Here is a 13,971-nt window from a genome sequence, read left to right on the forward strand (position 1 = left end):
GGAGCACGCGCACGGCGTCTGACACCGGCACGCGGCGAGATTCGCGGGCACAGATAAAAAGACAGGTGGGGGTCGGCATGGGTACCGGGACGGCGAAATTGCCGGGAAGGGTTCCGATTTCCGGGAGCTCAGCGGTAAAAGATTTTAAAGACGGTTTTTAACGGGTGATTTTTGTTAGTGATTTTCGCGGGCGTTACACCCGGAAAACTTATAGTTGAAATCCAGTTGCTTTGTAGAGCTCTAACTATTATAATGTAAGTAGGGTCTAGCCGAGCACGCGCATAAGAGGCGGACGCGATCCAGCAAGCCGAGCACTATCACCTGAAGGCTGAGCGACTTGAGGCCGACCTCAAGAAGGCTAGACAGGATGCCATGCAGAAAGATCTGGATCATGCCCTGAAGGAAGGGATTCTTACTTTGCACTTGAGAGGTATGTTGTGCTGCCCTGTTGACTCGGTTTTGTCCTTGTAATCTTGATGCTGATGTATACTTGTTTGAATGAGTAGATGCTGAGGTCAGGGAGCAAAGGCTCAAGCGGCACCTCAAAGAGTGCGAGAATTCGAATGTGCGCCTTCAACAAGAACATGATGTGGCGGTTCATCGTGCATATGTCGTATCGTAGAAGCTGACGTATAAAGCCAACGCACACAAAGATACTGAGCGCTGCTTAGAGGCTGCAATGCGTAATCTTTAGCATGACCAACTGGTAATTGCATGACCCCTGATTGCCTTATATAGGTTGATGACCTAGGGTTACAAGTTCGTTTGAATCTAATCTATTCGGTAGGTACATGGGGCACCCATATTCCTCACCTACCGAATGTTCCAGGACATGGGCAGAAGACACCCTGCTAATTTCAAATCTCTTAAGATCATGGTACATGCATGGGCAGATGAAGAAGACAGGGAGGTCGAGAGGTTCGAGTCCAATCGCAAAAAGGGCCAGCATGAACAATTGCCAATGCAACAATCAGAACCGCAACGATTGCCCTAACAATGACAATCAAAATAACTACTCGGGAGGTCATAACCGTAAGCGAAAGCTAGACAACACTATCGCGACAATGTCCTAGTCATCCAAGAAAGGTGGCAGTAGGAATCAAGACAGGCTCTCGTTCAACGAGCTCCTAAAGAAACAGTACCCATGGTATCCATACCACAAGCACGCTGTGATAGATTGTTTCAGTCTACGTAAAGTCATGAAAGACCTGCCGGAGCCATCTGGCACTAAAGACAAGGGCAAGGCCGAGGAAGATAAAGACGCTGATGACAATGGCAAATTCTAAAACCATCCACACCATCAACGTCATCTTTGGCGGCACACCGAGTACTACTACTAAGTGATCATCCATTGAACCTGCAACACCAACGTTCCTCAAATGGTCCGAGGTGCCAATTAACTTCTCCAGGAAGGACCAATGGACTAGTTTTTCAAACCCAGAACGGTACCCTCTCATCCTGGACCCGGTGGTAGCGGTCTCAATGTACTGTTCGCCAAGACACTAAAGAAGATGGGCCTTGACATCACTGATATGTTCACCCCAACGAACTCTCCATTCTACGGGATTATCCCAGGTAATACGGTTGTACCCCTTGGACATGTGGTTTCGCTAGTTACCTTTGGGACCAAAGAACACTACCGAACAGAATACATCCGTTTCGAGGTGGCAGACTTCGAAATATTGTACCATGCTATCCTCGGAAGACCAGCATTGGCCAAATTCATAGTCATCTCGCACTATGTGTACTTAGTACTCAAGATTCCGGAACCTAAAGGAGTACCCTCCCTGCGCAGAGACTTGAAGAGGTTGTATGACTGCAATAAAGAAGCCGTGGAGCTAGCAACAACTACACAAGTAACAAATTCGATGATGCAAGTCTTCGCTGCATCCAAGAAAATATCTCCGTCAGAACTCAAGATCCTAGAAAAGAAGTCGGTGGCAACCAAGGTCAAGCCGACTAGTGAAGTAGACATCAAAGCCATTAACCTTGAGATTGGTGATAGCTCGAAGATGACCCTTATTGGCGTAGAGCTGGATCCTAAATCGGAAAGCACGCTTGTCATCCTCCTCTGAACCAACCGAGACATCTTCATGTGGAAGCTAGCGGATTGCTGAGGTGCCCTGGGAGTTGATCGAGCACTCGCTAGGATCCAAAAGCTACACCAAAAAGGTAACGCCTATGACGATTTGCCCAAGACAGAAGGGAAGCAATCAAGAAAGAACTAGCCAAACTACTCACGGCGGGCTTCATAAAAGAAGTCTATCATCCAGAGTGGCTTGCCAATCCCGTCCTGGTATGAAAGAAAAACAACAATGAGTGGAGGATGTGTGTCGATTACACGGACCTCAACAAATATTATCCAAAGGATCCCTTCGGGCTCCCTAGGATTGATCAAGTCATCGACTCCACAGCTAGATGCGCCCTCTGCTTCCTCGATTGCTACTCGGGGTATCACCAGATAACTCTCAAGAAAGAAGATCAAATTAAAACTACATTCATCACCCCATATGGAGCTTTCTGCTACAAAACAATATCTTTTGGGTTGAAGAATGCAGGTGTATCAACATGCAATCCATGAGTGCTTCAAGAAGCAGCTACACCACAACGTAGAGGCGTACGTGGATGACGTGGTCGTAAAGACTAGAAATCCTGATGACTTGATTGCGGATTTAAAAGAAACTTTCGCAAGTTTGCGAGAGTTTCGGTGGAAACTTAACCCAACAAAATGCGTTTTCGGCGTACCCTCCGGGAAACTACTCGAGTTATTAGTCACTGAGGAATTGAAGCTAACCCTGAGAAGATCTCCGCCATCACTGACATGCATACCCCATCGTGCATCAAGGACGTCCAAAAGCTAACTAGATGCATGGCAGCCCTCAACAGATTCATCTCAAGGCTTGGAAAACGGGGTCTACCCTTCTTCAAACTACTCAAGTGACAAGATAAATTCTAGTGGACCGAGGAGGCAGATCAAGCCCTACAACAGTTAAAGGACTTACTATCAAAGCCACCAGTCCTGACGGCGCCAAACTCCAACAAATTCTTCCGCGATAGGGTCCATCTCTTGCAGGTACTGCTGAAAAGGCTCATCTGAGTAGTCCTCCGCTATTCCTTCCGCAACAGGAGCTAGATCAGCCTGCGGGTAGAAGGACTTCACGAAGCTCAGCAACTGCTTGGAGACAGACTTCGCTATCTTTTGGACATAGCCGGTGAACTTCGCTGGTACATCCTTGAGTATTTCAGACAGAGGGCGGGGCTCTACACCCTCAAATAGGGGCTCCACCATGTCTGCTATCGGCTGGGCTGATTCAGAAATTTCCTTCAAAGCAAGTCTTGCAGGTTCCAGCTCGGTTTCGTGCTCCTGGAGGGTCTTCATGGCATTTAACAAGTCGACCTCGCCATCTTCACGCATCTTCTTTTCCTTCTTCAGGTGATGATCCAGGTTCTTATATAAAGCAGTTAGCTTATCATGCTGGTTCATCACCCGGTAGTAAGAGTTCTTCTAGTCGATGATTTGGTCCTGAAGATCTTCTTTCCATTTCTTGAGCACTGCATGAATAATACGCAATAAGGATGATCATTACAAGTAAAATCAGTACTCGAAGACCAAGGGAGAAGAGCAATTACCTTTCGTCTGTTGGTTCAATGACTTGCTGCGACTTTTGAGGCCGTCCTTTTCCTTGTTCTATCTAAACTTTGAATTCTCATTATTGCAAAATGCAGTCCGAAGCATGGAATGGGTACAGAAAGCCACCATCAGCCCATCAGAAGAAAAGTACTACTCTGAGGAAAGGTGTACGATGCATTCTCACAAATTTTCATAAAAACACTGCATAATCTTGACATGTTGAGTTTGAGTTGCTCATGATGCACAACAGGTATGATGAATGTCCTTATTGTTTTTTTGCTTGCACGTATGCAATCCAGTTCAACTTGCAACTCCATTTATGCAATGCTCCATTTGCACATACAGGACCTACGAGCAGAGATAGAAGGTGATAAGTTGATGGGAGAATGGTGCTTAGAACTATATAGATGTTCTGGTTCTGCAAAGTTCCAGGGATACAGCTCAGATTTTCAAGTATTTTGCATTTTTCAGCAGCTTGAGAATTTGTAGTGTGCTGATCGTTGGGGTTAGCTCTTCACCTTGCTCCTGCCATGCTCCTATCTAATGCATCAGGTCAACCTTGGCCCAAAAGGAGCTTATGTTCTGATTTTATAGTGCCAATAGCCACACATTTTGTATTTCTAATGGGCAGAATTCTTATTTACTTTTACAGGTTGATGAAACTTCCAAAGCTGGTGTGTTGGGTAACAGAAACTTGATTTTTAAGGTATAGCTCTGAATTCATTTCATGCGAGTTGGGTAACAGTAGCTCAAAGGGCCAACAATTTCTCTGTGACTCAGAAATGAGACTATCTTCTGAAAAGGGAGATTAAATTCATTCCATAACAAATCATACACGTGCGCTAAAACACATGCTCGTCATGGTGCTTGCAAAATATTGAGTGCTTACTAATAAGATTACTAATGTCTTCTGAAATGAATTTGTTGATCTAATATGAAACGACTTAATGGTCTAGCAAGAGGGGGCAACCATGGAGATGTTATGGTAGCAACCAGCAATGCGTGGTGTCGAGGAGGTTGCCGCTGGCAGCATATCATCATAGAGTGAGACTCTACCTCCCCAACGCCAACGACGTAGAAATAGACACGCATGGGCGAAACTGGAGCGAGAGAAAGCTTATGATGTTGCAACATTTTATATTCCTATTATGTTGTGGGTTATATCTAATCCTATGCATACTTTGGAATATGTACACAGAATATGAATATTTTTAAAAATATAGTTTATGCATATATTTTGATTCCATCACAAATATTTCTTACGTGAAAATTGAGGCTCATAAAGGAAATCTGTGACAAAGTATTCTTCCCGGGACTAAAAACATTAAGAAAAACCGTGGCCATATATAAAAGTGCCCCCATGCAGGATCGAACTGCAGACCTTCAGCTTACGAAGCAGACGCTCTACCACTGAGCCATAGGGGCCCACAGAGATAGTAATTTAATCAAAATAATTAAATTATTTAGGAGTAAAATTTATATTCCACCGTGCCACATCAGATCATCTATCCGTGCGCGCCTTTGCCTCGCGGAGCCATGCACGCGCAGGGAGCCAGGGACGGGTCGCCTGTCGCCTCCGGTCTGCCCTGATCGCGTGCGCGTCATGGTGATGCTTCAAGCCTCCTGAATCCTGATGCTGATGCGCGGCGGTCGCCGCAGTTTGCCCTTCCTCCTCTTCCAAAACGCATACGGGATATCGACGATGATTTCACTTGCGCCTTTGGGTTTGGGCTTAGCCGGCGTTCAATTCCTGTCCTAATTTCCTTCTAATCTGTAAGGCTTCAGAGTTCCGTCGGTAACATGCTAACAAACTGTGTGATTTGTGGACTTCATTGTGCTTGTACTCCACAGTGCACCGACTCCGCATGGACCAAGATAATGGTGAGCCTAGGCGCCTAGCTAGGGTTAGTCCGACGATGAGGGATTTTCTCATCATTGGTGAGTTCCCACGGCGTTGTCGCATTGGAGTTGGAGCTAATGGAGGCTGTGGAGCTAAGCTAGCTTTCAGCCATTCTTGATGAAGGGGGTGAGGGTGATCCCATCGTGATTCAATTCTTATGGCAGAGCGGTGGCTAGCCACGGCCAACAGTGAGCGTACTTTAGAGTTAGAAACGATGCAAGTTCATGGTTGGCTTCGCCGCTGCAGAAGGTCATGTGTGTAATCCCTAACTAATGTTGGTTCATAGCTACAACCTACACGAGCTAACTCTCAATTAACTCAAGTTTTCATTGTGAAAAACAACACATACATAAACAATCACTATGTGAGAGACAAATAGCCAGTGGCAGAACTGGGGGTGGCCGGCAGGGGCCATGGCCACCCCCAACAAAAATAAAAAAATTACTACCCCTTTGCTAGTCAATGGTCAGCAGGCCGCAGGGGTTAAGCGCAACTACCCAACGCATACATATGTCTGCAGCTGCTCGCCAAGACGCCGAGGTCTTGTCCTCGTGATGTTTCATTTTCAATCTCGCCGTCGCAGCAGACAGCAGATTCTAGCCTTGCGACGGTGTCATCATGCCAACGACGGCGGGCAGACAGGTGGCCGCAACTGGGATGAAGGGCAACATCAACGACGCGTCCTGCTCTTGATGTTCCACCAACTGAAACTAATATAAAGCGAGCTCTATTTTCCTAATCCATATCACCTAAATTATTTCCGATTTAATTTCTCTCATATTGAGAGAGAAATTGCTACGAAGGTCGTGACAGATTCGATTATTGATGATTTCAATATGGTGAAAGAATATTACAATAAAATTTAAATAAACAAGATATATTGATCACTTTTGCAAACTATTAGCTTTTGTGTATTGACGTTGCATAACTAATTACTATAGTCATGACTAGCTAGCGTATATTTGGGTAAACAATGAAAAATTAGAGTCAATTGCCCAATTCTTGAATCGCCAAATGTTTGTCTAGCCCTCTTTTAATTTTCTCGCTAGTTCCGCCACTGCAAATAAGATACTTGAATATATTTTAAAAATGGATAGCATAGGTATATAAATATTGGTAGCTAGCACACAACACATTTCACGCTGAGTCTCAGTGACTCTTAGATTAGAATATGACAGACTCCTTAACTTATGCATGCATGTAATGAAAAAGCACACTGCTCATGTTCGCGCTTACCAAATCATAAGCATGTAATTAACAGAAGTATCTACTACTAGAGCAGCCGGAGTTCTCGCTCGAGATCAACCTGTGGAATATCCGTAAGTCATTGATGGGATGTCACGTCGTATGGTCGCGCCTGCTAATTGCCGCGGCTCATCTTTCATGTGGCGGCGGTGCGCATGCGAATGGCCACGCGCCACCGAGCCATGCACTCGCATGGACGACATCGACGACACCTCCGTTCCCCTCGGCACCGTCGAGTGGCGGTGGTGCCGTCCACTCCCCTGGTTTACCCTCGCAGCGTGCTCCACCTTAGAGTTGACCCTCTTCAGGCGCAAGGACTGCCGAATCCTCTCCTTCCTCTTCTCCCGCACCGACGACGACGACGGCTTCCCCCTCGACCTGCCGGCCGCCGTGCCGCCCCCGCGGCGGTCACCGTCGTCGTCTTCGGAGGAGGAGGAGGAGGAGGAGTATGAGTCCGTGTCGTCGCAGCTGCTGGTGCTGAGCTCCCCCAACTCGACGTCCCGCCGGCGGCGACGTCGGCCGCGGTACACGCGCTTGGTGTCGCGCACCTTGTGGCAGAGGAGGCAGCACGCGCCGCCGAGCGCGCGGCAGCAAGCCGAGCAGGGCTTCCACACCATCTTGAAGGCGTTCTTGGCCACGCACTTGACGATGCCTAGCTTGCACAGGAGATACCCGAAGAGCAGCACTGTGCGAACAAAGGTAATAAGCAGAGGATATGAGAAGACACATCACACATCAATAATAGGGTGGATAGGGATTGTGCGCGACTCACCGATGTAGGTGAGGATGGCAACCACGAAGAGCCTGGCCAAGCTTGAGACGCAGAGGTGCTCGACGAAGCAGGGCAGGTCCCATGTCCCCGAGCAAACGCCCCTTGATTTGACAAGATGAGGAAGAAAGGGAAAAACTATCGATCAACGGTGCTGAATCATCCGCTCAGGAACAAAGTCGAATGCCCTCTCGCTGTGTATTTGATCCCGCGATGCATGTGAGGATGACGAACTTACTCGCAGGACGCGCCGAAGAGAGCCTTGAACGGCGCCGACAGGGAGTTCCCGACGAACGTGCCGAGGCCGTCTGCCGCCGTGCTGACGACGGAGCCCATCGATCTTATGTCGCGGAACGACCCGATCGAGCAACTGCTTTCTTCATCTCTGTTGATGATGTTGTTGGCCTGCAGAGGCGGTTGCATTCACGTTCGGATCTGTTGGGCTGGGCTCTAGTATTTACCATCAGCACTATATTGGACCGGGCCGGACAAAGCGAATAGGCGTGAATTTGCCAAAAGGGAATACACACTAGGCGATAGCACGTATGAGTTAATTCAGTCTAAAAAAAACGTATGAGTTAATTTTCCATAGTTTACAAAAGATGGAATACCCAGTAACAGTATCTCTGTTCAATTTCTCTACTTTGCCAGCCTAATCCAATTCTCTACTTTCTAATTGAGTAGCCAGGGAAACTGAGGAGATTTGGGGGCTAACTGATTTTGTTTGTATTGCTTGCTTTAGGTAATTAATACCTTCTAGTTAAAGATCCCCGAGGACCAACTTATGTCAAGGTGTACAAAGTGTAATGGTAGTTTTATTCAGAAACCACTCACCCTTGAGGAAGCTGTTGAAGCCTCAAAAGGTTTCCAGGTTATTCCCTCGTGCTTGTTCAACCGAAATCTTTGAGTTCTGGAAGTGCACAGATTGCAATCAACTCTATTGGGAGGTAGTTAATCTTCTACCATATACAATTCAGGCCAAATTATACTGTTTCTCCATTTATTATAAGCAGCTATCTTATACATTCACAGGGAACGTAACTCAATGCCACAATGCATTTCAGAAGTTTTTGTCAGTCTGCAACATCAGTGATTAAGCAGTGGGCCTTCTCGTGTCTGTAACCTACTGAGACTTCATCACCTCTTGGCGAGAGAAAACTGGATAATCATCTCAATCTGATCTTTGGCATCCGATTGCGTGCGATGAAGCAGACCTCCGATTTTAGCGGTTGTTTGTCCCTGAGTCGTTGTAAATAGCCAAACATGTTTCAGTTACTGCCTTACTGCAACTATTTTGAAACGTGTTCCTTTTGTTTTATACAGAAATAGAGACAAAAGATGGAATACCCAGTGCAGCATCTCTGTTCAATTTCCCTACTTTGTCAGCCTGATCCAACATGTATCGTGAAAATTCAGAAGGTGAAGTTACACCAAATATAACATCCTTTGGCATAAATTTATTCATACTTGGACATGATTGTACAATTGTCTCAGAAGTTTGCATGATGGCGCTAAATTCTTGTTAGGACGCACATACTCTGGCAAGTGGAGCGGCAATAACATTTACAAATCCATGTTAAGTAAACATACAACGCCAAATCGGCGTAATTACAACATATTTAATCTTAGGTTGCATCTATTATCTGTAGATAAAGGTGACAAGTGTACATCTAGGTTTCATCTATCAATTAATCTATCTATCATCGATATGACTACATGCTGAGTTGTTGACAATTGCTGGTGACGCGCGTGTGCTGGTCATCTGGACCTCGCCGTCGCTGGCTACGCGGCGTAAGGATCACTCCATGACTTGTCCTCGGCGGCAGCCTTCTCCCACCTCTTGTTGAAAATCTGCATCTCCCTGAACGACCGCAACCTCACCGCGGCCCGCCCTGCCGATGCCGTGGCCTTGCCACCGTCGCTGAGCATGGGGACGCCACGGTGGAGCACGTACTGGCTGTCCACCACTCCGACGTTGACGGCGCGGTCGCCCTGCGCGCAGTATCCGAGCCTGTAGTCGAGCCCCCACCCGTGGATGAGATCGTTCTGAACCATCCGCCACGCGCACCGCCACGCCGCCCGCGAGAACACCGGCACCATCACCTCCACCCACCCCGCGCACGGCGGCCGCCCCGTGCTGCCGTCGCCGTCGCCGCAGCGCGTGTTCCGCACGCGCCGGTGCACGCCGTCCGCCGTCGGCGCCAGCGCGCGCGCCGTGATGGCGTGGTGTATCTCCGAGCGGCGGTCGAGCGCCGGCTGCGACACCTCGAGCCCTTCCCTCCGCACGACGTCGAGGTACCTGACGGGGTCGAAGGCGTCGACCTCGATGTCCTCGTCCCAGACGAAGACGTAGTCGTACTCCGCCACCACGTCCGGGTGCAGGAACCGCTTCGCGAACCACCACTTGGTCTGCCCCTTCGCCGCCACGTGCACGGCGCGGCCCGACCACTCGACGTCGCTCCACTGCTCCACCGCGCCGTCGTAGTGGAAGAGCATGACGGTGAAGTCGGCAGCGGGGAACTTGGAGACGAGCTTGTCGACGACCGCCTTGTTCTTGATCCCCACGGGGATCGCCAGGAGGCTCTTGGGCTTCGGCGGCGCCGTGGCTACTGCTTCCTGCTCCTTCTTCCGGTGCTCGGGGTCCCCGGCCAGCGAGGGCTCCATCTCCAGGTTGCTGGTGTCGTGCGCGATGCCCCTCGGCAGCGGCTCGCTGCCTGACGACGACCGGCGTTTGTTTGCGCGGCTGTTCCTGCCGGGCTCTTTCGTCGTCGGCTCGACGGCCACGGCGCGAAGTATCTTGCGCGGGATCCGCGTCGTTGCCAGATCCTTTACAAGGACGCCGCGTGCCGACGTGTTGTTGTCCGTGCGATGAAGCGTCGCAACCCCGCCGGCGACGACGAAAAGCAGCACGACGCAGATGAGCGCCGCCGCCGACCCGATCTTGCGCAGGGACGAGCCCTTCCCGTTCGACGAGAAAGCAGAACCCATGGCCGCAGTTCTTGCGTGTAACTGTGTAAGGGATGATTGGAAGGGAGAGGTGACTTCTTCTCTGTGTTGTTGCCGGATGGTTGGTTCATCTTTATAGTCTCGTGTGACGAGTTCGACTTCGGATCGACTTCGACATTTTGTTATGGCGGTGGCGGGAATCCGATCGAGTATACACAGTCCGAACTTGGTGGTCATGGCCGAGTCGGACGGATCGAGGACGCGTTTGCGAGCTCCTGGGCCGAAACTGCGGACACCGGCCTGCAAGCAGCAACACTGGGAATTAAATTCATTTCCTGCCTACTGTTCATGAAAAGCGATTGCAAAAATGAATCAGCCTTGCGTAGTGATAGAAGCACATGTCCCGTAATTGAATCCAAGTTCTTTTAATATATTACTATCTTAGTATCGAAATATACGTCATTGTTCATTTTTTTATGATGTTTGACCATTTATCTTAGGTAAAAGAAAAAAAATGTATTTTTCATCTCTTAAATATTTTGAAAGTATGACATTCATCCCTCGTATTTTAATTGGTGCAAATCAATGACTTAACTAATTATAGCAGTGCATTAATCATCCCTACACATCACCTTAACAATAGTTTAATACCATCTATGCCGGTTTATACCACGTAATCATCTAACTAATCGCTAAGATTAGCGATGTAATATGCTGAGTCGGAGACATAAGGTCCAAAAAGAAATTAGTAAATCCTCTAAATTGGTACCCCATAATTCTTTTTAGAAAATTAGTGAAATCGATTCACACTGAACTGTTATAGCGATTAACTCAACACAAGACGTGGCTAAGCAGTGATCAGCAAGTTGATTAAATGGTATAAATGTTGGGGATGTTCCTTGCAGGCTACGGTCTAAGGACTCCATTTGTGTATAAAAGAGGCCTAACTAAGGTCTAGGCGCTCAATTTGGATATCCAAGGGTATAGCTGTAAAGTTCCAGTAATATCCAACACCACCAATGGAATAAGCATGAATAGCCATCTACTCCTCCCTATAAACAGAGCCCTAGGGCTTGGGTGAGGGGACTCTTGGCCATACTAAACCGTTGTTATGACCCTAAACTATTGTTAGACTAATGCGGGGATAATGAATGCACCGGTTATTTCGTTCTAGATGGGAGAGGAAAGGATTATTCTTTTCTACTGATTTAACATTCAGTTGGTTACTAGGTCCCTTTGGGAGGACTCTCAATAACTTCAGCTCTGCACTATAGCGTACGAGGAGCTAGAGCTGGTGAAGCCAAAAATTCTAGTTTCACGGGATCCACGTTGGTTTGGGAAAGAGAGAGAAAAAGCTTCATACTATAATGCCCTGAAAATAGTGGATGTACGCACCAAATGCATTTTTATAGTAACCTGTATTCTTTTTTTCTTTGCAAAAGGAGCATGTAAGCCATTAGATTAAGATGAAGCACAGTACAGACCCCTCTGGATTTACAAGAAAACACTTTGGAAAAGGAAAAAAATTACAAATAGATTCGGACGCACTCCTCTTCCAGGTGAGAACTTTGCAGACAGGACCCTAAGAAACAACGAATTCAACTCCGAGGTCCTTAAGGCCAGCTGCAGGTCTCCCTGCCTGCTTGTCGCCCATCGCCTCGTCGGAGAAGAGGAAGAAGAGCGCATCACAGGAAGCAGAGGCCACCGTCGAGGAAACAAAGATTTTAGCCGCAAGACGTCCCCCCTCTAGTGCACATCAGCCGTCGTTCAGAAAGCACAACCCCCAGGGGGTAGCAAGGCCTTCCTCCCTTTCGTAGAAGAGAAGAAAGATTGACGGGTCCATAGACCCAGGGTCCCCAATGGACCCACCTTTTCACAACGCTTGGCCCAAGCGGCGTCTCAACAATGCGTGCCTAGGCCAGCCCAGATACGCGATGCCAGGCTGTGATCATGATCCGGCCACTGACCGGCGCCCTCGACCAAGAGGCCTGGTCGGGGCCAGGGCCACAATCCAACTCTGACAAAATTCCCCCGACCGAGGATGTGCCTCTGATTAGATTGACACATATCGCTCCCTCCCGACCAACACGGTCGGGATCGACCGGGACGACCGACCAGGGACACCCGCTCGGTGTGGGCCTGGGGTGCAGGTAGAGTAGATAAGGGAAGACGCTCAGGTCAACTGACATACAGAGAACTATACCTCACCACGCCCTACGCATGCAACGCACAGTACCGCCCTGCCATGTCAGGCGGACACTATGCTACCTATCCGTCACGACAGAGCGACCGGACGAGATGAACAGGGATGGAGGGCGATGGCTACCCTGTACCCGACGACATGGGCACTGAAAGGATTAGGCAGCCCTTGTGCAGCTTTTCTCTCTCTCTGACTTGTAATGTCATCCCCTTGAACTATAAAGGGCTCTCTCTCTCACTCAGAGACTCTCTAGCTCTCTCGAGACACTCCGATGCTCATACGCACTTGAACACTCTCTCCAACACTTAGCGCACGTTCGAGCCCCCGTCACTCTCCTCCACTCGGATCAGAGCATGGCCGGGCCTCAAGCACCCCCTTCTCCACTCCTCGCTCGTTTGTACCCGCACTGCAAACTTAGAGCACCTAGGCTCAGGAATACAATTGACTGACTGAGCCCCGACTGGACATAGGGCCCGATGCCCGAACCAGTATAAATCCTGAGTCATTGTGTGCTAGGCCATATTCGATCTAACGTGCAGCAAACTACATATATTTACCTGTCGACCAGATTCCGCACTGACAGTTTGGCACCATCCATGGGGATCCGCCATGCGTACGCGTTTTCGGTCATCGGATGGCTCACCTTCCTACCATTCTCGGCATGGCGAGCTCGAGCGATACGATTCACTTTGGCTCGCTGGAGTTCCCCGCGCCCCCGCTCGGTGGGCTGTGGGCTCCCCCCGTCTTCCCGCCATTCTAGACCTTCCGCTTCGGGAGCCTGGACTTCGTCGCCGACCAGCTCGGCGTACTCTGCCTCCACGAGGAGGCACTCGCCCCGCCATCCCTAGAAGATGGAGCACCCTTCATGGGCCTCGGGCCACTCAACGACCTTGACGTCGAGGTGCTCGCGCTCCACCTCGAGTCCATGTTTGGCTCGAACCCCCACAGTGAGTGACATGGACATTGTCCTGTACTCGATGTTCAACACCTTCCGCCAGCTTTCAAGAGGGACCCCGTTGTCTCCGTGTAACGACCGACCCCTAAGCCCTCCAGTTAGTCGTGATCGCAGCCCTTAGCTTAGTCAGCTGTCTCGCTTGACCGCACCTAGTGCTCAAGTTTTCCGCCGGTCCCGACCCCTGAGATCCGACCCCTTCCCGCTTCGCTCCTCTCCCGACCCCGGCGAGCTCAGCCCACCATCGGATTCTGCTAATCTTCCTCACCCGTCCGATCTATCCACTGGTGGACCCGCGAGATCTTTTCCAGATCCCCCGCGATAGCCA

At 49.1% G+C, this 13,971-nt stretch overlaps 2 protein-coding genes and 1 non-coding gene across 3 annotated transcripts; all 3 read right to left on the reverse strand.

Moving 5' to 3' along the window:
- Nucleotides 1-4,984: 4,984 nt before the first annotated feature.
- Nucleotides 4,985-5,056, reverse strand: TRNAT-CGU. The gene has a single exon. It is a non-coding gene; the product is annotated as a tRNA-Thr (tRNA).
- Nucleotides 5,057-6,576: 1,520 nt separating this feature from the next.
- LOC101752939 lies at nt 6,577-7,968 on the reverse strand. Its single transcript, XM_004959158.1, has 4 exons — nt 7,784-7,968; nt 7,549-7,649; nt 7,325-7,461; nt 6,577-6,588 (listed from the first exon to the last, which is right to left on the reverse strand). The coding sequence occupies exons 1-4, from the start codon at nt 7,966-7,968 to the stop codon at nt 6,577-6,579; spliced, it is 435 nt and encodes a 144-aa protein (XP_004959215.1).
- A 1,359-nt stretch (nt 7,969-9,327) lies between these two features.
- Nucleotides 9,328-10,533, reverse strand: LOC101753344. Its single transcript, XM_004959159.1, has one exon. The coding sequence runs from the start codon at nt 10,531-10,533 to the stop codon at nt 9,328-9,330; it is 1,206 nt and encodes a 401-aa protein (XP_004959216.1).
- Between the last annotated feature and the right edge of the window lie 3,438 nt (nt 10,534-13,971).

Source organism: Setaria italica, chromosome II (assembly GCF_000263155.2).
Source record: "Setaria italica strain Yugu1 chromosome II, Setaria_italica_v2.0, whole genome shotgun sequence".
Taxonomy (NCBI): Eukaryota; Viridiplantae; Streptophyta; class Magnoliopsida; order Poales; family Poaceae; genus Setaria; species Setaria italica.

Coding starts and splice junctions, on each gene's coding strand:
- LOC101752939 (XM_004959158.1), bottom strand. CDS start 7,968: ATGCAACCGCCTCTGCAGGCCAACAACATCATCAACAGAGATGAAGAA. Junction 7,650..7,783: donor CTCTTCGGCGCGTCCTGCGA/GTAAGTTCGTCA, acceptor TGTCAAATCAAG/GGGCGTTTGCTCGGGGACAT. Junction 7,462..7,548: donor TGCCATCCTCACCTACATCG/GTGAGTCGCGCA, acceptor TTGTTCGCACAG/TGCTGCTCTTCGGGTATCTC.
- LOC101753344 (XM_004959159.1), bottom strand. CDS start 10,533: ATGGGTTCTGCTTTCTCGTCGAACGGGAAGGGCTCGTCCCTGCGCAAG.